The 24,658-nt window shown below is 39.3% G+C and overlaps 1 protein-coding gene across 1 annotated transcript in view; it reads right to left on the reverse strand.

The window, feature by feature from the left end:
• The window catches only part of PolZ1 (DNA polymerase zeta catalytic subunit), a 409,350-nt gene that overhangs the window by 27,717 nt on the left and 356,975 nt on the right, over positions 1-24,658 (reverse strand). The window contains exons 27-30 of the mRNA XM_067138984.2: positions 20,528-20,641; positions 17,107-17,297; positions 11,982-12,209; positions 1,152-1,380 (exon numbers count right to left, since the gene is read on the reverse strand). Of these exons, the coding sequence (XP_066995085.2) occupies positions 1,152-1,380; positions 11,982-12,209; positions 17,107-17,297; positions 20,528-20,641 (762 nt within the window). The remainder of the gene's footprint in view (positions 1-1,151; positions 1,381-11,981; positions 12,210-17,106; positions 17,298-20,527; positions 20,642-24,658) is intronic.

Consider the following 24,658-nt stretch of genomic DNA (forward strand, 5'->3'; position numbering starts at 1 on the left):
CAGTCTTTTCCTGAATTACGTTAAGATTGTGAATGGGATTTGATCTTTGATCAAGGTTTATGTGAATATTTTCCAGAATGTTTAATAAAGTTCCTTCCTTGACTATGTGCAGGATATCTAAATCTTGGCAGGTATGATATCAGTTGAAACCATTCTGTGCAGCCAGTGAGACGAACTGAATGAAGGTTGTGCATCAATGCAGGCCGGCTACTACAGTAGGTAACTATGGGATTTCTGCGAGCAGGTATGAGATGTTTAAGATATTGATCAGAAGCTTAGAACAATAATATTGTTACTTTATTCTATGATTGGAAAAATTAGCTGTATTGCATTCCTCTTTTTTTTTTTCTTTTTTTTTTTTTTTTACGTCGCACCGACACAAGATGTGTCTTATGGCGACGATGGGATAGGAAAGGCCTAGGAAGTGGAAGGAAGCGGCCGTGGCCTTATTTAAGGTACAGCCCCGGCATTTGCCTGGTGTGAAAATGGGAAACCACGGAAAACCATCTTCAGGGCTGCCGAACCCACTATCTCCCAATTAGTGGATACTGGCCGCACTTAAGCGACTGCAACTATCGAGCTTGGTATATTGCATTCCTGGAGTGACACTGTTCCTTTCACAATTTCAGCCAATGGCATTGTGTCTTTACGTTCATGAAAATGTTGCCCAATTCTTATAAACATATAAACTAGGATCGGACTGGAGGGTCATTGGCTTTTGGAATGAACACATTTGCCTCTTAAAAGTATGGTACATAACTTCGCATTTGGACATGATAAAAAGAGCTAGGCTTTCAGTGAAGTTTTAACCCACTGAATTCCAAAAATCCGTAATAATCAGTACAGCTTCATACTACTATACCACGTGTGAGAAATCCGTAGAAACCACGGAACATCCATAGTAGATGGCACCTCTGAGTGGCAAATTTATAATTATTTTAAAAAAATTATATCTACAGAATAGACATCTGAAGAAAAAACCTAATGGCATATGCCCATTCAGCACATGGCTTTTAGGAAAAATAAACACACACACACACACACACACAAAACAAAATTATTAGGTAGTGGAATAGACAAATTCCAAACAAATTGGCTGTTACATCCTTGGAAAAGGTTGAGAAATTTCAATCAATACATTCTCAACTTACCTTGACTATGTTGGAATATGTTCTTTCCCACTGGCGTAATTTATCAGCCAATATAATGGCTGTACTCTGTGGATGGTTTTGACATTCAGCACACAAACCAGAGTGAGTCTGCTGCCCACAAGCAGCACAGTTGGTAGTTGCAAAGTACTGGGAGATAGTGCTCTTCTTCTGACCATCTGTCACGCTAGTAGGCAAGTAGTGAGTGAACTTGCGAGGCAGATCAGTATACCTGAAGTAAAATTAGTTTAAAATGATTATACACATCAGCTGTTTAATTCTTGCAGAATGAACAGTCTTATCAGTGAAATAGCAACAAGCCAACAGACGTAAGTCACAAAAATGAATGATATTCATAATATAAGGGGGCGAACAAAACGTTTCCGTTTGATGGCCGTACAGTCCTGAATCAGGATACCAATCAGGCAAAATCACCGTGAGCATTGAGGCACTCACCCCATCGACACATCAAGTTGAAGATCCCCGTGTGGTAAAACAAAAGAAGTCAGTTACCGCCTGCGGCACATCCTCGTCAAACAGGAAGTGTCGACACTTCAAGGCCTTTTTGAGAGGACCAAAGACGTGATAATCACGTGGGAAGACATCAGGACTACAGGGCGGGTGCTTGAGTGTCTCCCACTTGAGGGACGACCTTTGCGTAATGGATGAGGCTGGCCTCCCAAATCAACCGGCGTTTAGTGTCGAAATTTCGAACCACACTAGACTTGGTGCAACATTCCACAATGGTGGTTTTTGACAGATATGCTGCCCCATACACAGTCTTCATTCTCCTATTGATGTCCATCGGTGCTTGTCCTTCGGCAGCCAAGAACAGAATGTCAGCACAATGTCCTGTTTGGACGTATTTGGAAATAACGTCACCATAGTTCATGTGCAAGTTATGAATCTCAACCCACCAACGCACCAAGTTGAAGATCCCCATGTGGTAAAACAAAACACCGTGTCCTGCTGCATGAAGAAGTCCGTTACCGCCTGCTGTACATGTTGTAACTTCTATAGTTCACGTAGCCACATTTAACGCATGCATCTTGGTACAATATGACTGCCACATTAATCCCTTTGCCTACATGTCCGTGCTTATATACCCGCATCGGAGTCGCGCTACGTTGCATGTCTGCTGCAGCAACACCCTCAAATGGAAACTTTTTGATCACGCCTTATATTTGAAATATCTGAGTTACTGAACTACACTACAGTTCTGCCTGTAATCGTATGACTGAGCTAATTATGTCAACAGAAGAATAAAGACAACACTATAATGCTAATGAAAGTAAAAATAGAAAAATGGAGCAACTTATTAGGGCATTATTATTATTATTAATATTATTAAATGTACGACATACTTCAACTTAAGAACATAATAGAATATATACAGGGTCCGATTCCTTGGCTGAATAGTCAGTGTTCAGGCCTCTGAGTCAGAGGGTCCTGGGTTTGTTTCCTAGCCGGGTCGGTGATTTTAATCATAATTAATTTTTCTGGCTCTGGGACTGGGTGTTTGTGTTTGTCCCAACACTCTCCTTCTCATAATCAGACAATACACCGCACTACCAACCACTATAGAAACATGCAATAGTGAATACATCCCTCTACACAGGGTTGGCATCAGGAAGCGTATCTGGCCGTAAAACACAACCAAATCCACATGTGCGGCACAGTTTGCACCCACAATCCCACAGGTGTGGGAAAAGCAGTAGAAGAAGAATAAAATATATACAGTATGCAAATTCCGATGGTGGCATTCCATGTTCTACTCCATATTTTATTTGTACTGATAGAAAAAAGCTTTAATCACCTTCACAAAACTCAATAAAAATCTCCTTCCTCCCAATACCTCTGAAGAAGGTTGAGTAATGCTTTTCTCTGAACTTTGCAGCCTACCATCAATAAAAGTGGAACCCAGTGATTAACAACCACTTCAATAGCCCAAGATTTCAATTACTTTCTGCACTACACCATGTCCCATGGCGCACTTATTTTTGCAATTATATCAACAATGAACATCCATCTTTCTTAAGGATGGTGTCACCTCATTCCATGTTGTTGTTGTTTTGTTGTTGTTGTTGTTGTTGTTATATATAATTCGCTGGGGCCATCAAGGACCACGTTAAGTCTTGTTGCATTTGACACTGAACTTGGCCTTCTTTAGAGCCCAAATTTCCCTCATTCTTTGTGAGTGGGCCTGCTTACGCTCCTCTGTCCAAGGGGCACCGTGTCTTCTCTTCGGTTGCTCGTCTCGGTTTAGCCCATTCGTCAATATTTTCTTGCGGAAGAGATCTCTGTTAAGGGCATCTTCAGCTGAGATATGTAGCATTTGCAGGTCTTCCTTGGTATTTCTAAACCAGGGAATTGTGGTTTTGGGGTTTGAATCAAAAAAGTGAAAGATTTCTTTAGTTAACTTTCTTCTGTCCATTCTTTTCAGATGACATTATTATTATTATTATTATTATTATTATTATTATTATTATTAGTATTATTATTATTATTATTATTATTATTATTGCGTGATGGAAAGATGGGTGAATATGTGTGTACTTCTTATGTTGAATTCGTAAGTAATTAATGATATGTGTCACTAGAAGTTGAGCTAGAATATTCTTCTAGTACCTGTAGTATTGTTTTAAAACTTCATCAAATTGTTTCGTTGGCTTGTAGACAAATTAATTGTAGATAAGTGTTTCATCATTCAGGATTTAGGTTATAAGTTGCTTTCAAGGAATATACGACATCAAAGAAAGGATCCTTCGCCGCCGCAGCTCAGTCACGGCCAGTTAGATTCCTTTCTTGCATGATGACGGAGGTAGAAGTTCAGAGAGATTCGGTAGAGCTCTCTCTTTCGTGTCAGAATAGGAGTGCAAACGTACTTGAATGTGCCAGTATTGGGACACAGGATATGACGCAAGTACCTAATGGGAGAAGTGAGGAAATAATAATGGTGGGAACAGTGCAAAGAGGAGGAACATCTTGAGATCGCTAGGGCATTGGTGAAAAGCATTCTAGCTATTCCGCTTAAGAACCTTAAGTTGGAAATCCAGAATGGATTGCGAAAATTGGAGGAAGCTCTCGAAGCTGGAGCAGCATGCAGGACATCCTGGAAGAGAGCTAGGGAAAATCTAAAACGGGAAAAAACAACCGTAGAGATAAATGAATTGCCTACGACACCGTTAGTGACGAATGGGGAGGAGAAAGATAAGGAGAAATGGGTCGAGATTTCCTATAAGAAAAAAACAAGAAGAAGGAAATGAAGGAGGATAAAGATATCCAACCTTTAACAGATAAGGTAGATTCTGGCAGAATGGAGGTCATTGATAGTGGGAAAAAACAAGATAAATGGACCCATGTAAAATCAAGGGATCGTTCTGATGCTGTCCTTATCAAACCAACAAACGGCAAGACTTTTGCAGATGTTTTGAAGGGTATTTGGAGTAAAATAAAACCGGAAGACAGCGGTGTGAGTATTCGATCTATTCGTAAAACTCAGACCAGGGCGATTCTTCTCGCTTTTAATAAAGACACACAAAACGAGAACAGGGACAATTTTAATAAATCTTTAAGGGATGTCCTTGGAACGGATGGCGATGTGAAGACTTTAACTCCCCGCACTACCTTGGAAATTCAGGACATGGACAGTATCACCACTGCTTTAGATGTAGAGGAAGCTGTAAGACAGGATCTTCAAAATTTCGAAGGAGAACTGAAAGTCTCAATTAATAATCTGAACAGCAGAGGGAAAAAACTTGCTATCATTGAGATAGAAGATAAGGAGGCCCAGAAACTTTTAGATATGGGTAAAATTAAAATAGGATGGTTGGATTGTAGAATCCGAAAAAGGATCGTGGTATCTCGCTGCTTTCGATGTCTTTCGTATGGACACCATGCACGAAACTGCAAAGGTGCAGATAGAAGCACAATTTGTTTTAAGTGCGGAGAAGCCGGGCTTAGGGCGGTAGGTTGCAAAGCAAATCCAAGATGCATAATTTGCACAGACATTAACGTCGACGAAGCTAATCGAAGTCATGTACTTGGCTCAAAAGCCTGCACAGCGTTTCGTGAAGCTCTCGAAAAGGCTAAAACTAGCAGTAAATGATGAAGGTTATTCAGGCAAATATGCACAGGAGTAGAACTGCCAATGATCTTTTGACGCAGATGACCTTTGAGATAGGAGTAGATGTATTTCTTCTCATTGAACCTTATCAAGACAGAGATCACCCAGGATGGTTCGTGGATAATTGTGGGACAGCTGCAATTTGGATACCAGATTTGGATAGATGCCCAGTACCACACCAAGGATGCGGAGACGGTTTTGTTTGGGTCCGCACTGGTAGATATACTTTAGTGAACTGTTACTTTATGCCAAATGAGTCAGTATTTGAATTTCAGGCTAAGCTGGACGGCCTAGAGGACGTATTACAAGGTTTTGACAACGGTTTAATCGTGGCTGGTGATTTCAATGCTCAAGCACTAGAATGGTGTATGCCACAGTATGACTCTAGAGAGCACCGAACTATCGAGATGGCCGCTAGGCTGGGTTTGACGGTCACTAATATTGGAAATGTGCCAACTTTTCGACGACCGGGCTGTAGAGGAACCATACCGGACGTGACTTTTGTATCTGAGGACATCGTGTCGAATATCAATGACTGGCGGGTGATTGAAGAATACACGGGAAGTGATCACCAGTATATTACTTTTTGTATTCTTCCTGAAACTTCACAGATTAATATTACATCGTATGAACCAACAGGTGGAATATAGAAAGTATGGACAAAGAAAAATTTCTTGCTATCCTAAGAAATGAAATGGATAGTATAACGGAACAAATATGTTGTTATAAAAGGAAAGAAGCCGCTGAGAAATGTGTTGAGCTCACTGTGGAGCTTATTCGGAGAGCATGTGATCTTTCCATGACTTGTAAAACATCACGAAACAAGAAGCGTTCAGCGTACTGGTGGACCAAAGATATTGCTGATCAGAGAAGACGTTGTCTACAACTTAGACGGAAGGCACAGAGAGCACGAGTCAGCCAAGAAGACACCTCACTCACAGCTGAGTATAAGTCGGCGAAGAAAGAATTGAGAAATTCTATCAAAAATAGTAAAGTCGACAAATGGTGGAAAATGGCTAAAGAAGTGGATGACGATCCATGGGGTTTAGGATACAAGATCGTTATGAAAAAACTTGGAAGTTTCTCGAACACGAGCATGGACTCAAATGCAATGAAGGATATTGTGGATACATTATTCCCAGATCATCCTGAGAGGTCTGCTGATAATGATGACTTCATAGATGATGTGCCACTTTTTACACGAGAAGAATTGACGAGAGCGATTAGGTCGCTTAGAAATAAAAAGGCCCCAGGACCAGATAGTATTCCAGCAGAAATATTAAAGCTGATAGCAGATTTCTGTCCACAACTACTGCTGAAAATGTACAATAGCTGCCTGCTATTGGGGGTGTTCAGTGTTCGCTGGAAAACAGCTCGGCTAGTTTTAATAAGCAAAGGAAAATCTGGGGGCTATAGGCCTTTATGTATGCTGGATACTGCTGGTAAAGGATTAGAGAAACTTTTGCAGCCAAGAATACTTTCAGCAGTTCAACTAGCTGGGGACCTCTCTGATCGTCAACATGGTTTTCGAGGAAGGCATTCGACAATCAATGCAGTATGGGAAGTGTTGAATACAGCTAAAAGGGCACACATGGGTAATCATCACTCTCGAAAAGTGACACTCCTTGTGACCCTTGATGTTAAGAACGCTTTCAACTCGATCAGTTGGAATGACATATTGGAAGCGCTTCAAAATACTTTCAAACTACCGGAGTATATCATGCACATAATGAGAAATTATTTGAAAGATCGTACTCTAGTATATCACACAGAAGATGGGCAGAGAGTGAAATGGCTCACAGCTGGTGCAGCACAAGGGTCCATCCTTGGCCCAAATCTGTGGAACATAGTGTATGATGGATTGTTGAGGTTAGAGATGCTGGAAGACACAATGCTAGTGGACTATGCTGATGATATAGCTGTTTGGATAGTTGCTCGAAATTTGGAGTTGGCTCAGTTTAAGCTAAATCAAGTAATGCGACGGGTGAAAGATTGGATGGCGAATCACAGATTACAGCTTGCAGATCATAAAACAGAGATTGTTCTCTTGATAAGAAAAAGGATCACGACCATCATTCCAATGTATATTGGACAAACAGAAATTGAAACATCTAGAAGTATAAAGTATCTCGGAGTGACACTTGATACCAAACTTACTTTCTGGGATCATATCAAACGGGTGACAGATAAGGCGGTGAAAACAACGATTGCGCTGAGTAGATTAATGAGCAACGTTAAAGGTCTGAAGTCTAGCAAACGATGACTTCTGATGTCGATAGTTCACTCGACACTTCTATATGGTTTTATTACATGTAATAAATATCATTTTTGGTCCGTATTGATGATACTTGTTTGAAATAATAACAGTAAGTTATTTGTTAGACCACCTAATCAATACAAAATCTAGTCTTGGATGATTTACATATTATTTACATATTATTTACATATTATTTATGTAAATCATCCAAGACTAGATTTTGTATTGATTAGGTGGTCTAACAAATAACTTATTACATATTATTTACATATTATTTATGTAAATCATCCAAGACTAGATTTTGTATTGATTAGGTGGTCTAACAAATAACTTACTGTTATTATTTCAAACTTCTATATGGTGCCGAAGTCTGGGCTGAATCTCTGAAGTTTGAAAAATACCGGCGAAGGATAGCTGCAGTACAGCGGAGATCAGCTTTGCGTATTACAAGCGCATATCGCACAGTATCCGAACCTGCGGTCCTTACGATAGCAGCGGTAGCACCGATTGATTTACTTGCCTTAGAGAGACAGGACGTCTGGCGAACTAAAGGAGAGCTCAGAAAGAAGCACGCTAAGGAGCTAGCTTATAGGCAACGAATGGAGCGGTGCCAGCAAAGTTGGGAGGAAGATCCTTGAGGAAAATGGACTAAGTGGCTGATACCACGCCTAGCTGATTGGGTTGCCCGAGCTCATGGCGAGGTTAACTTTTACATTACGCAACTATTGATGGATCATGGATACTTCCGGAAATTTCTACAAAGAGTAGGTAGAGCGAGCGACTCAGCGTGTATTTATTGCAATGATATAGACGATGCATTTCACACATTTTTCGTATGCTGTCATTGGTCAACTCAGAGAAGATGTTTATATACTGAGCAAGGAGAGTTGACGCCAGAAACTATTGTGCAGGCGATGCTACGAAACCAAGAATCTTGGGATCAGAGAGCAGTATATGTAGAAGGCATCCTGCATCAGAAAAAGAGAGATATGAATGCTCATGAACGGCAGTAAGGAGAAATAAGGAAGAAGAAACCTAAGAAATTAGCACGACACCGCCCTGAAGTAATGCGAGAGCTGTTCCGGGGCGGAGATATACGTCGTGGGAAAAGGGTGTGTGGGTTTTAGTGAGTAGGAATCTCACACGCTTGTGGAGTGCAGACCCTCACAAGTGTCTAATGAAAGATTTCCCACACTTCCCTCGTAAAAAAAAAATTATTATTATTATTATTATTATTATTATTATTATTATTATTATTAAATGTACGACATACATCAACTTAAGAACATAATACACTGATTGACAGAGCAAATGCAACACCAAGAAGGAGTGGTCAGAACTTTATGCCAATTGCAGGGTAGACTGACGTCACTGAGGTATGCTCATGATGTGAAATGCGCCGCTGTGCTGCGCACGTAGCGAACGATAAATGGGACACGGCGTTGGCGAATGGCCCACTTCGTACCGTGATTTCTCAGCCGACAGTCATTGTAGAACGTGTTGTCGTGTGCCACAGGACACGTGTATAGCTAAGAATGCCAGGCCGCCGTCAACGGAGGCATTTCCAGCAGACAGACGACTTTACGAGGGGTATGGTGATCGGGCTGAGAAGGGCAGGTTGGTCGCTTCGTCAAATCGCAGCCGATACCCATAGGGATGTGTCCACGGTGCAGCGCCTGTGGCGAAGATGGTTGGCGCAGGGACATGTGGCACGTGCGAGGGGTCCAGGCGCAGCCCGAGTGACGTCAGCACGCGAGGATCGGCGCATCCGCCGCCAAGCGGCGGCAGCCCCGCACGCCACGTCAACCGCCATTCTTCAGCAGGTGCAAGACACCCTGGCTGTTCCAATATCGACCAGAACAATTTCCCGTCGATTGGTTGAAGGAGGCCTGCACTCCCGGCGTCCGCTCAGAAGACTACCATTGACTCCACAGCATAGACGTGCACGCTTGGCATGGTGCCGGTCTAGAGCGACTTGGATGAGGGAATGGCGGAACGTCGTGTTCTCCGATGAGTCACGCTTCTGTTCTGTCAGTGATAGTCACCGCAGACGAGTGTGGCGTCGGCGTGGAGAAAGGTCAAATCCGGCAGTAACTGTGGAGCGCCCTACCGCTAGACAACGCGGCATCATGGTTTGGGGCGCTATTGCGTATGATTCCACGTCACCTCTAGTGCGTATTCAAGGCACGTTAAATGCCCACCGCTACGTGCAGCATGTGCTGCGGCCGGTGGCACTCCCGTACCTTCAGGGGCTGCCCAATGCTCTGTTTCAGCAGGATAATGCCCGCCCACACACTGCTCGCATCTCCCAACAGGCTCTACGAGGTGTACAGATGCTTCCGTGGCCAGCGTACTCTCCGGATCTCTCACCAATCGAACACGTGTGGGATCTCATTGGACGCCGTTTGCAAACTCTGCCCCAGCCTCGTACGGACGACCAACTGTGGCAAATGGTTGACAGAGAATGGAGAACCATCCCTCAGGACACCATCCGCACTCTTATTGACTCTGTACCTCGACGTGTTTCTTCGTGCATCGCCGCTCGCGGTGGTCCTACATCCTACTGAGTCGATGCCGTGCGCATTGTGTAACCTGCATATCGGTTTGAAATAAACATCAATTATTCTTCCGTGCCGACTCTGTTTTTTCCCCAACTTTCATCCCTTTCAAACCACTCCTCCTTGGTGTTGCATTTGCTCTGTCAGTCAGTGTAAAATACGTACAGTGTCTAACTCATTGGCTGATAGCGTCAGGCCTTCGGTTCAGAGGGTCCCGGATTTGTTTGTTTGTTTGTTTGTTTATTTATTTATTTGTTTGAGGCTTATTTTGGATGCTCGTGTTTCCATGCAGGGTTATTCAAAATGACTGTCGGGGTTTCATAATTTTATTTTAGAAACAATGGAAAACATACTATTATTATTGTTGCAGCAATGTTTAGACAAACTCTCAAAATTTTGTTCTTCACTGACTATAGTGACATCAGTTACCATCAAATGGCAGCTACAGCTTCTTCTTTCTTCTTCTTTCTTCTTTTCTAACCTATTTCAATCCACTGCTGGATGTAAGCCTCTTCCGTATGCTTCCATCGTCTTCAGTCTTGAGCCACTTGGAACCAGCGTGTTAAAGCCAACAGCTTTATGTCATCGAGCCATCTCTTCTGGGGTCTTCCAATGCCTCTCTTGTGCTCCCATGGTCTCCAGTGAACAATCCTAGAGGTCCACCTGTTGTAGTCTTGTCGAGCTATGTGTCCTACCCATGCAGCTACAGCAGTGTTTACAAAATGGCAATCAGCGGTAAGGAGAAAGCATTCTGTACTCTTGAATATCATCAATATTGGTCCATTACCATAGTCCAGCAACATTTCTGAATGAAATACAGGAAGGACCCTCCCTCCAACAACTCTATTCATAGATGGTTTGCTAATTTGTGTACATGGGTTGTTTGTTTAAAGGGAAAAGCAGTGGGAGTTCCACTGTGTCAGAAGCGGGGGTGAACTGGATCAGGAGCGCTTATCATAATCTATAAGTTTCATTTCCGTATTGATTGTAGCTACAACATAAGATTGATACTGAAGCCTCCGCCTTATCAATACATTTATTTACATACTATCATTCACAGTACCGGCTTTGACCCGTAAAAATTAAAATTTGCAATGCTATGTACGCACTGATAGTAGTAGTATCCACTATTTTGCGTAAAAACATATGGCTAATTGGTTAAAACATTTCGAGGGTTTATTCTTGTAATAACTACATAGTTTGTTTCACCGTGTTCCTCTGCTGGTAGTATGGGTGTCTTGAAATGACTTGGACACTGTTTTGAAGAATTGGGTAGTTGTCTAGTATTCAATTCGAGGCATATTCAATATATATGTACAAGACTCATAATATATACTAATGCTGAGTTGACAGTAAAATGCATTTTGTAAAAATAAAAATTGTTTCAGCGACGTGCTCCTTAATTTGGTTTTGTATAATATTATCAAGTGTCAATTTGTTTTACAATACTTAATATCTTGATTTTGAAAGAGCGTGAAGGCTTCCTTTTATGTTGTAGGCCGTATTTATTCTGCATGTTGACACTGTTGTGCATTACACGGCAGCACGTATACGGGTTCGATTCCATGTCCTTCTAGGTGAACCACACATACCTTTACTGCCTTGGCTAGGGAGCCCCCACCTTATATATAAATTCCAGTTGTAATTTACAAATAACAGCTTAATATAAACATACACATTTATTCATGATTCCTTTTGATTGTGGCAAGGAAATCAAAGTAAATATATCAGATCTCAAGCAGTTGTTTAGAATGATGTACTCTTTTTACAGCTCAGATTTCTTCAATAAATCTACCTCTAGATTAAGAAATGAATAGAAAAGGAATTAAACAATCCAAATGAGAAGTAATACCTTCCCTGAGCCTAATTATATAAGAAGGAAAATATCTTACCAGGATTCTACATCAGCTCCAATGAGAGAGAAACATCGGTCAAGTGGTGGTATGATGACTCGTGTAATGTAGTACTGAGCATTTACTCTGAGGCTATAGTCTGTAAGAAGGTCATGAGGTGATCGTACCAAACGAATCAGAGGCAAGTTAGGTGGTCCATTCACCACAACATATGGCACTCTTTCACCAACACGAGGTTCTGCTCGTTTATCTGTCTGCAACCACTGCCTGGAATGATACAAATCTCTTTTAAACTGCTAAAGCTGTAAAGCATGCACGCATGCATGCATGCATGCATGCATGCATACATACATACATACATACATACATACATACATTACATTACATTACATTACATACATACATACTGTACATACACTGAAACATTACATGGCAAAACATAATTATCATTACTGAAAGAGAGTTGTTTTTCTATGCCACACCAAGACACTTGATAATTTGATGCAGGGCTTCTGTATTTCCTGCAGATAAGGACTCTAATAGTGTAAATATAGGATTATAAGGCTACCATTTCGATTAGAAAACATAATTCTTCTTTCTGGCTTCTTCCTCAATTTCCTGGCATTGACAATTGATTTGAATTTGGCCCTGATTTATGGCGGGGAGCTTTTCCTGATGCCAGCCCTATTGTGAAGGGATGTATTCGCTATTATTTCTTTGGTTGTTGGTCGTGTGGTGTCCTGTGTATATATGAACAAGTACCTGTTCAGACAAACACACACACCCAGTCTTCAAAACAGAGAAATTAATCATACCCAGTTAAAATCCTCAGCCTGGCTGGGAATGAACCCAAGGCCTTCTGAACTAAAGGCAAGTATGCTGACCATTCAGCCAAGGAGCAGATACTCCATTATAAAACATTACAAAAACTAAAAAACTAATTCTTGGCTCTGTTCCCAATGTATCACTTCCTGCCAACAAAATTCCTGAATAAGAGTGAACTGGACTTTGTGGCCAGAATAAAAATCTAAAATTCCTCATAAATGCATGTCTCTGAGTCATAAAAATGCCAAAAATGTTGTCTCTCAGGAATTCTTTTACATGCCAGTAAATCTACAAAGATGAGGCTGAGGCACTTGAGCACCTTCATCTACTCTGAACACAAATTCCAAAGCTATTTGAAAACTATGAAGCATTAGTAATGCCCCAGTACTTCGTCATTGTTTTCATATATACTATGCATTGAAAAACAGACTTTGGGTTTCTCTGTGAAATGAGATTCATTACTGGAAAAATTGACATTTCAGAAGGACTTCTATAGTCATTATTTCCATTCAGTACTATATGATTCTGTACTAACTGATTTTACAAAGGAAATAAATACACACATAGTAAATTAGAAAGATGTGGAAAAGCAAATGTTTTGCTATTACCTTTAGATTATTCATGCAGAAAGTAGATGATGATGATGAGACATCAAGGTTGCAGCGGTTGTGCTACCAAGGTGGCATTTTTTACTGTCTCAACTTTTTACAAGTTGCTTTAGGTCGCACCGACACAGACAGGTCTTACGGCGACAATGGGACAGGAAGGGGCTAGGAATGGGAAGGAAGCGACCGCGGCCTTAATTAAGGTACAGCATTTGCCTGGTGTGAAAATGGGAAACCATGGAAAACCATTTTCAGGGTTGCCAACAGTGGGGTTCAAACCCACTATCTTCGAAATACTGGATACTGGTCGCACTTATGCGACTGCAGCTATCGAGCTCGGTTTTGACTGTCTCAAATACCACCGAACTGAGTCAGGAGCAAACTCACCAACCAAGGCTCAGAAAGCCAGTGCTCTGTCCACTGCTAATAGGTAGTAGAATCCTAAGCAAAATGATATAACAAACTGGTACATACTCCAGAGAGGATGGGTGGAGTGAATATGGTCCCCCTTGTATTGAAGCTACCTTTCATCTGGACTGATTCCAATGCAAGGATCTAAGGAGAGGCAAAGGCTGGTAGCATTTATGGCACATTAAAACATCCATGAGGGCCGATGACCTTCAATGTTAGGCTCCTTAAAACAACAAGCACCACCATCAAAACATCCATGAGATTAGAAAGGTATGATATTAGGACAGCTTATGTGTAGCATCGTAGTTAGAAAGGAGGATGAAAGAAGGAAATATCACCCATGTCTTTCAACAAGTAGGTAAATTCAATCAATAAATACACACAGTAAAAGAAATAAGGAAAGATATATATAGAAAATGCTGAACAATGCAACAGTGGTAAATGAAAATGTTCCCAGGCTTCATTATAAACACTGGCCTGAGCCCAAAACCCAATATTGGCATTAATTCACAGAAGAATATAAAAAAATTATTCCTAGGACGATTCAACTATGTTACATGCTACCCAATTATTAGTTCATTCAGTTTGTGTAAAGTGTTCAATCTACATTCACAAAATCAAGAAGTCAGTGGGGTGCAGAATAGATATTAAATGCAGTTTTATTTGAAATCAATGGTTGTAAAGAAATTACGAAACACTAACCTTGTCAAAATTTACCACCTGTATTAGTAGTAAAATAATGACATTTTGTTTTCTCTGTATTTATCTCCTTTAACTGCTCTTAAGAAGCAGTGATACTGGTACAACTTCTATTTCTTCTATTCATGAAATATAACAGTTTAGATAAGCAATGCTCCATCTCCTTTTACAGCAGACACCAAGCTTGAAAACCAAGGATATTCTACTATAAGCAAGTTGAACAAAGAAAAATTGATGACAACAACAATTCTTCTTCTTCTTCTCCTCCTTCTTCTTCTTCTTCTTCTTCTTCTTCTTCTTCTTCTTCTTCTTCTCCTTCTTCTTCTTCGTCTTCTTCTTCGTCTTCTTCTTCTTCTTCTTCTTCTTCTTCTTCTTCTTCTTCTTCTTCTTCTTCCAGGCCTACGATGGACCACATAGTTCTTAACACTGGGGAGCTTTTTTTCTTCCTCTTAGCCCAGTATTCCTCCATTCTAGCGCTATCGACGTCTTTTCTTTCTTGAGTCCATTTCACTCCTACTCCTGGACGCAGTGATTTAGCTGTTAGTGACTGGAGAGAGTCAGATGTCTTGATTAACTTTCTGAACTTATCTCGGTTATAAATGTCAATGTGATCAATGTTTAGGTATTTGTTTAGGTTTCGAGCGACAGATTTAGGCAAGCAGGCCCACAAAACAACTTCTGTAGAACTGGAGAGGAGCACAACCATGGAAATTCCTTAAACCACGATCATTTGAAACTAAGATTGTAAGATTTACCGGAATGTTGCACTTCTTTTGTAGCACAAATTTGCAGTGATTCAGTAGGGCGATCAAAACGTAGAACTTAATTCTGATCTTCGTTTCTCCAATGTGAAAATGGTGTTTATAATAAAATGCACACTGTCATAAATAGGATACATGTTTAAATAAAACAGCACAACACTACGAATAACCCATGATGCGTAAGTACTCGTACTTCACACAGGATGACGCAGGGAAGACGAAACATTCCGCTCTTCCGACAACTTCACTAGCACATTCCGCTATGTGAAAAGTACGCGGGTGATGTCACGGTTGTCATGGCAACCGCCAAGGCCGAGCGCTGGGAGGGAGCACTTGGGAGGTAGAGGCAGCTGCGGAATCTCTCGTCTTCACTCAGTCTCATGCGCCATACTGTGGCCGACAGCCGGCGCTTTCGTGAGTTCCCCTGGTTCTCATCAGGTGATGAGGTGCTCCAAACGCCCATTCAATATAACATTTTCTTTCCGTAAAACCAACAAATGTTATAAGAAAAATAAATTTAAGTAATTCATTATGGTAAAAATAAGTGGTGAAGTGGCACTTCACCTACTTCACCTGAAAAGCCGCCCCTGGTATGGAAATGAACATAACGTTTTATTCCATTCTCCCCAGCTAGATCGTAAGTTAAATAATATGTTTATCTATGTGTTAAATGATGCAGATTTCAGAACATGCCACCTACACAATGTATTCTTAATGTAGTAGCCTTTGTTGTAGGGCCTCAGTGTACACCATCATTCATTTTCAAAGAAATGAAGTGTTTTGAAGTCTTGACATAATTAAGCATCAAAAGTAATTGTTTCATTACTGGTTGTCAGATAATGTTGTGAACAGAAACTACAAACAAAGTGATCAATACACTGAATAATTGGTGGCGGCCCTGGTTACTTATACCTAGATCATCTGGAATACTATCAACGATGGTCTTGTTCATACACTATGTTTCTAAACATACGAGTAACCCAAGTACCCACTAAAAGTTGTGTTGTTTACCATACAATTAAGGGCCATAATCCATTCATTTTCTTTGTAACCCTGACAACAGCTTTGTACTTAAATACTGCACAATAACTTCAATAGTGTCTTCTTCTCAGTTGCATAACTCATGTCCGAGTATCGTGACCTCATGCTTACTTTTAATATTTGATGGTGTCCACCAGCAGTCGCCACTGCCTACTGTCTTCTGCTTTCCGAATTGTCACTCGAAGAAGTGCGTGAGTTGTGTCTTTGATATGGTCCATCCATCTTTTGGGACCTCTTCCACGCAGTCTGACACCGTTTACTTTTCCTTGAACAACTTGTTTTTCAAGGCTATTTTCTCTCTTAATACATGTCCAAAGTACTGCAGGATTCTCCGTCTAACAAGAGTGGAAAATGTTTCGGGATACCCAGCTTTTTTTATTATGGAGGAGATAGATCTTTCCTCCATCCAAGGGATTTGTAGCATCCTCTGCCAACACCACATTTCAAATGCATTGATGCACTTTTTGTCCTTGGCCTTCACCGTCTATGATTCACAGCCATAGAAGAAGACTGAAAATACCACACATTTTGCAAAAAAAGAACACACTGATAAAAGAAAACTTTTTCATAATCATGGCAGAAAAAATATACATTTTTTTTCCTAAAAATTCAGCTTCAAAATAAATAAGCGAAAAAATTATACACGGGGAACATTACATGGGTAAATGCGATATATAGCACGGGAGGGACATACCCCAATATGACATCACCAGAAATCAAACCTTGGCTGCCATTTTGGAAAGCCAACAGCTAAACCACAAAATATAATTTCCTATTCAATAAAAAGTATCAACAGTTGGTAACACATCACTTATAACTTACCGTGCAAGCTCCAGAGCTGGTACACAGGCACCAGGTCGGTAACCAGCCATTCCACGGTACTCCCGAGCAAAGATTAGGTCTTGAAGGTTAGTTCGGCCTTGCAACAGCTTTGAAAACTGACGCTGAACATAGTTCTTCACCAGACTTACATCACGGTTCTCAAATAGCAGCCTCAGAGATTTCTCTAAGATCTACAAACAAATTAATCACATTATTTAAATCATAATATTCACTAATGTTTTATGCTGTTTTATCAGAAATTACATTTGAAAGAATAGTAAGAATACATGATACCAAGCCTGCAAAGTATGTAACATAGGTAAAGAAGTAGTAGAGATAATGATACTACCTACACGAAGGAAATAATAACAACAACAACAACAACAACACAACAACAACAGTGTGTGGCCTATGGAGAGGCCTGGTGCAGGTCTTTCGAGTAGATGCTTGGACCATTTATATTGGAATTATAGATGCCTGATAGGCAACCTGCGCATCTGTGAAAATGGTGCCCTACCTACAATGAAATCTAATGCTGAAAATTGCTCACACACCAAGCATCCAAACCATCGGAATCAACCAATGAAGGTTACAATCCCCGACCTGGCCGAGAATCAAACCCAGGACTCTTCTGACCAAAGGTCTGCAGCAAGCTAACCATTTAGCCATGTAGCCAGACATGAAAATGATTAAGGTGATCAATTTGTTCACAGAACATTTCATTAACTACAATTTTGTCTGTACACTTCAAAATGTTTCCTCATACTTTATACATGTCTCCGATTAGGTATACAAAAATTGAAAGTGAGTTTTAATTCAATTTTTGTTTGTTTGTTTGTTTGTTTGTTTGTTTGTTTGTTTGTATATCGAGGGAAAATGGCTTGATAGAATTCCTTGAAACTCAACATTTAAGTTCAGGGACATCTGGAGAAGCTGCATATAACTCGATTAGTACACAGTGGTGGAGCAGTGGTGGAGCAATATTATAAGGACCAAAGCAGGAAATGTTAAATTTCTTCGTTAATATTAACGGTTTAATTAGAATAATAACAGTAAGTTATTAACTGTATCAAAAAACTGTACTTTATAAAAGTTGTGTAAAATATTATTTCAAATCTTTTACGTTTTATGCATTTTTACCTTATGAACAATAATAATGGAGATTTTTACAATTATTACATTTTCACAAACTTTCAAACATCTCTGGAAATATTTGTTCCATCTAAAACCTGTACATAACAAAAGTTATAGAAACTTCAATTTCCAATCAGGGCTGTCCTGTGGGTGGGGCAAGAGGAGTGGTTACCCCAGGCCCAGCACTGAAAGGGCCCTGCACCAAAGGAGGAAAGAGTGAGTTCCTTCAGCAAAAGTAACAGGGTCACTTTCTAATTTTCTTGGGATGCAATGACCCATCATTATATAAGACAGATCAGCAATATAAGATAATAATAGTGAGAATAGTAATAATTTAATCAATTTTTAGAAATTCTTCATAGAATTTAATACTCTCTAGACCTACCAGTGCTAGTAAAAGTAGTGCAAATTATTAGCATTCTTTCAGTTTTCTGAATGGTGCAAAGCAGAATGTTATTCATTAGTCAACCTTTATCTATACTCTTCAACAACATAATATGTAGTTTTCCCTTATAGAACCTTTTGCTCTATATCCAAGATATCAGAGATGAATCAGAAGTTCTCCTTTAGTAAAAAAGTTGTCAAAGAACACAATGTGACTCCTAGGATTGTCTACACAGTTTATCGCGTTCAGAACAACATGGGATCCTTGTAACATATCGTCGCTGCCGGGACAAAACGTGAAATATTTTAGCTTAGAACTTTGGCCGGTAAGGTTCTGTCATCTAAGGTACAATATTGTGTGAATATTGTCAAGGCATTCTCGCTCTTCATAATGTATGTACTGGGTGTCAGTATATCTTCAAAAATATTATCACATAGGAGGTTTTGTCCCGGCAACGATGATATTCTGTCTTTCACCCTCAGTCTGATTTTTTCCATAATATAGAATGAAATTGAACAGTAAACACTAGATCTACACAGGGCCTATAACTTGTACCCGAATAGGCTTGCCTTTGATGAACTGTTTCAGGTAATTATGTCTGCAGTATTTCACTATAATTTCACCCACTGCTAGACATTCTTCATACACTCTGAACTGTTGAAAGTTGTATTCATCATCTTTTTTTTTTTTTTTTTGAGAAGATCATTATTGCAAACATGATCTCGTCAACTTCAGATATTTATTTCTTCCCTCACAATTTCTACACTTAAGTCTTCATATTTAGACCAATACGCTCTTTCTGAAGGTAATCTGTGGTATCCAGTAAAAATAAGAAACCCTACAAAAACCCTTAGTTCATGAGGGCAGAGAGTAAAATCTGGGATATTCTTTTACTTCCAAGATATCAAACAGTTTCCCTTACAATATGTTCAAATATCTCTTCACAAAAAAATTTTCAAAAATTTCTTTTCGTGAGAGAGATTGGAGTTCCTACTTCATTCTCTCCAGTTTCACCTCAGTATTTTCTCTTATCTCGCAGTTTTGTATATTGGGTATTGTCTTTCTTCCAGTCTGCTTTCTTCTCAGTACAGAGATAACATTTTCTTGATTTAACGATGTAACTAGCGGGAAGAATTGGAGCAAACTCTTCTCTTTCACCACGTTTCCGTGGAAGAAGCAAAATGCAGTTCACAAATGCACCATGAGCAAGTGGTCAACAATCCTTGAGAATGCGCAAGCGCCCAGTGTCCTCACCTGAGGTCACTCAGATTACAACAACAATTACTCAATGCCAATGCAGCAAATAAAAGCAAACAATGGGTGTATAAAAAACTAGCAGCTTAGTCTGTAATATTCTAGCAATACAGAAGTCACAAATGGAAATCACAGAGAACAACGCTCTAATTTAATCAATGTGCAAAACACTTCTTTATAGACCATAAGAAAACCTTGCTTATAATTTCAAGTGTTAAGATATCTTAATAGTTTACCGGTACTTCATAATTGATAGAAAGGTTACACTAATATCTCCCTACAACAAGAGTCATAAAATATCGAATACAGTTTCTTTTTTAACCAAAAAATCTTGGTGTCCTCATAAGAGGACACTGGCGATAATGGGTTAGTACTCAAATATTGAAATAGAAATGTTTAATGGACAATGAAAGAAAAAAAAAATGCTTTTTAATGGGAACAAAAAGGCATGTCAATTTTTTTCACAAGAGATTGAAAGTCCACTTTAATTTCTGATGTTGCAATATTACAGATATGAGATAACAGTCAATCAGTTATTGTAAATTGTTTTTGGACTTAATTTTTTAAAAGAAAGAAAAAAAAGTATAAAGTATCCCCTGGTTTGTAATAAATATAAATGCCCTCTAGATTCTGGCTGATAGCATTTACCTTAGCAACAGCAGGACATCCATCTCTTCGCACTGTTTCTATCCCTTTAGCATCATACACCGGCTTCTCTTGGTCAGGGCTCTCGTACATATAGCCAACATACCTCTTCTTGGTCTGGAATACAGGTCATTCAACATTTTAAGAAAAAATCATCATAGTTTGTAATCACAGCTATTATTAAGATGACATGAATCTACTATCTACAGTCTACAGTAATTCGAAAGTAGGGATACTAGAATTTAAACAATACAAAACAAACACCTAGACCAATCTCAATCCTTACCTCATCAAATTTAGCTACGTTCTTTCTACCAATTTTCAGAACTACAGGCTTTTATCATTATTGCTTAAAATGTTACCAGTATCAAATTTATGTGGAATAGATTTCTCAGTATTATGAAGTCAGATGAAGATGTTCGTAACATTGTCATAAACATTGTAATTACCATTTTCATAATCAATATTTGCAGAAAATATACACAATTTTATATTGATTATTATTTGAAAGGGCTATTGAGTGGGTGCTGAACAGAGAACTTAACGAATCTAAACAAATGTCAACAACGAGAAATATACTTAAATTCAAACTACAGCCTTTTTATGTAAATTATAGGATATCAAGTACCAAGCAAGTTGGCCATTCAGTTAGGGTCACGTAGCTGTGAGCTTGCATTCAGGAGATGGTGGACTTTAATCCCACCGTCAGCAGGATTTTCTGTGGTTTCCCATTTTCACACCGGGTAAATGCCGGTGCTGTACCTTAATTAAGGCCATGGACAGTACCTTCCCAATCCTAGCCCTCTCCTATCCTTGCATCGCCAAAATCTTTTGATGTGTCCGTGCAACATTAAACCATTAAATTTTTTGTTTAATGAAATATATTATTTACAAAGCCAGAATGCTTTTATTTAACATATATATCTGGAAAAATGTCCTTAAAAAGAATAAGATTCAATGGTACTCACATATGTCTAGCAAAATCTATGAACTTGAGCATATTTATGGCCTATATTGGTACTGGAGTGGTGGCAGAGAGGCGAAAAATGGAGTGGGCCTGATCATCTCAAAACAGCTGGAAGTGTATGTGGACATGTACATCAGTGACAGGATAATGAATGAGACTGAGAATGAAGAATGAAGTGAAGGACTTCATACAAGTGTATACACCACAGACAGAGAACAAAGAGGAGGATATTGAGGAATTCTTGGAGAAACTAGAAAAGGTTATAACTGATGTAGAAGTGATTATCATGGGATACTTAAATGCACAGATGTGAAATGAAAGACAAGGAAATGAAGACATACGGATATGGGAAAAGGAATAAGGAGAGAAACTTGTTGAGTTTTGTGAGAGGAATGGAATGATTGTGGGAAACACATAGTTTCAGAAGAAAAACAACAGGCAAATTATAAGATATGGCTAGGGTGACAGAAGAATAGAATCAGTAATTGATTACTTTCTGATGGAAAGAACAAATCGCAGACAGTTCATGGATGTAACAGCTTTACCAAAAGAAGCATTCGATAGAGAACATACAGTTGAGATAGCAAAACAAAGCAGAGAAAATGGAAAAATTAAAGAAGATAAGAGACTAGAATAAAAAGGTAGAAATTTAAAGATAAGAATGTACAGGAATAACTTCTGGAAAAACTGAAATAACAAATTCCAGTTACTGAAGTAGAAGATGTGGAAGATATGGTCCAACCTCAAAAGGGCATTTCTATGTGGGGCAGAGAGGGCCTGTGGTAGAACATTGACAAGAGTGAAAGAAAAAGAAACACCATGGTGGAATGAGAAGCATGGCAACAATGTAACAGAGATAGTAAAAGAATAAATCAAAAGGAAGTATCTTGATAATAAAAGGAAATATAAGAAATCTGTAAGAAAAGAAAAGTTGGGAAGAATTTACATAAAAGAGGGAAGCAGATGGAGCTGACAGTAAAAGAATGCTGTACAGAATTATACGAAATAATAGGAAAGAAAGAGTTTATAAAAAGGTGATGAAAGAGGAAGGTGGAAAGACGATAACACTTCCAAAAGAAATAAAGAGAAGAAGGAAGGCATATTTTGATAAACTGCTGAATATGAGAAATTGTGCAGAGGAGATGGTAGTAATATTGCGTGATGACTTAACCATGTTGGAGGTGGAATTAGCAGTCCATAAAATGAAAATGGGGTAGGCACAGGAATGGATGAAATCAGTGTGGAAATGATAAAGGCTGCTGGACCTGTTTGACTAAAATGGGTGTACGGATTGTTAAAGTGCATATGGAGACAGAAACGTGAACCAGAAGATTGAGGAAAGGGAATAATAATACCAGTCTTTAAGAAGGGGGACAAAAAAAAAAAAAAAGGCACTATAGAAAAATCACACTCGTATCACATATGTCAAAAAATATTGGAAAGAATATTAGAGAGGAGAATGAGAAGAAAAGTAGAAGGAGAGTTGCAAGAGGAACACCATGGGTAAGTGGAAGATCTACAGTGGACCCAATCTTCAGCATGGAAAAGAGCTGGGAATATGGAAAGGACCTGGTCATGACATTCATAGATGTAAAACTAATATAGTTGGTCCGTTATTGGACATTATAAATTTTCCAGCTAACTCATTCTTGGTTGCCAGCGTTTCACCTCAGTGTGCTGAGTTGGGCTCATCAGTTAGTAAATAGCACACCCACCAAGACACATGGCTACTGCATACCGTGGAGGCCACTGCGTAGGCTACTTGGAGCCACCAGCAGTGCCAATGCACTATAAGAGACTTTGTTTCATTTTAAAAAATTGATGCCTTCCTGGCCATCAGATGATAAAGATGTTGATTCCCATATGGAACGTGAAATATTTGTTCCGAATGAGTAAATTTATAATAGCAATGTAGTTGGTCCGTTCCCTATGGGAAGGCCCATAGTATGTTTTGGTTGTTCTGATTCCATGATATCATCACATTTTGAACCACTCATACCTCAGTATGTCCCTCCTCATCAACAACCACCCACTATCACTAGCTTTATCCTTATATCACTTAATGTAATCAGGCCTGCAAGTTTTGTTGCCCACTGTTCTGCCAATGACATAACCAACAATGAATTTCCTTTCACTAACTATCATGTTCTTCCTAAAAACCAATGTCTTTCTGTTAGGCCTGATGATGATCTAAATTCTCCCTCGACTCAAAAACAGTTCAAAAGTTCCATCACCCAATAGGAGTAATGAAATTCTAGTTGCAGGATACCATGAAAAAAATCTCAAAAATATCCAGTTTTGATCTTGTCCACTAACACTGTAGCTAAAAATAAAACAACAAAAATTAGGAACAATAAACAGAAGGAAATCAGATATAATTCACAAGTACAATACGTACACAGAGGGAGTAGATGCTTCACATGTGATGTTATACACCTACCTGGGTGAGAGGCGCACGTTGGAACTTTGGAAGAAGGTAGTGTTTTGCATCATAGCTGGATGGTGCTAAATTCCTATATAATTTATAAAGAAACTACCTTAACAAGAAAATGACCAGACTAAAGTTTACTTCTAGTATTACTGAGGATTTAGAAATAGAACAGGAAAGTCAAAGAAATCCACTCCCTGCTACAACAAATTTTTCTGCAAGAGAGGCCTTTTTAGAAAAATTACCTGGTAGCAATGTAAAATGCTGTGCAGTATGCAGAAATGAGGATGGCGGACCAATAAAAAGGTCCAAGATTGTGTGTGCCAAGTGTAAGAAAGGTCTGCATGGTTTGTGTGTAGGACTGCACAAGTGTTGAGAGGTGAAACTTTGTGAAATGTAAGGATGTACGTATAACAAGTATGAGTAGTGATATAGAAAAGTTTTTTTTCAAGAACTATTATTATTAAAACAGTGATATTTTATAAACTAATAAACAACGTGTCAGTTTGCACAGGAATACCACATTTAGGTGAGTACAATCAAAATACTAGGGTGTATAGAAATCCAAATTTGATTTTTTTAAATTGCATGACCAAATTCAACTTTTTTACTGGTCACTATGAATTATTTTCAAGATGTTAATATAGTGGGTGAAGAGAGAGATCACTTAGCTACAAGAAAGTGTAAATTACAACAATATATCTTGAAAAGTGAGGATACGATATGCTATTTCCTTCAG

Source organism: Anabrus simplex, chromosome 1, assembly GCF_040414725.1.
Source record: "Anabrus simplex isolate iqAnaSimp1 chromosome 1, ASM4041472v1, whole genome shotgun sequence".
In the NCBI taxonomy this organism is placed as follows: domain Eukaryota; kingdom Metazoa; phylum Arthropoda; class Insecta; order Orthoptera; family Tettigoniidae; genus Anabrus; species Anabrus simplex.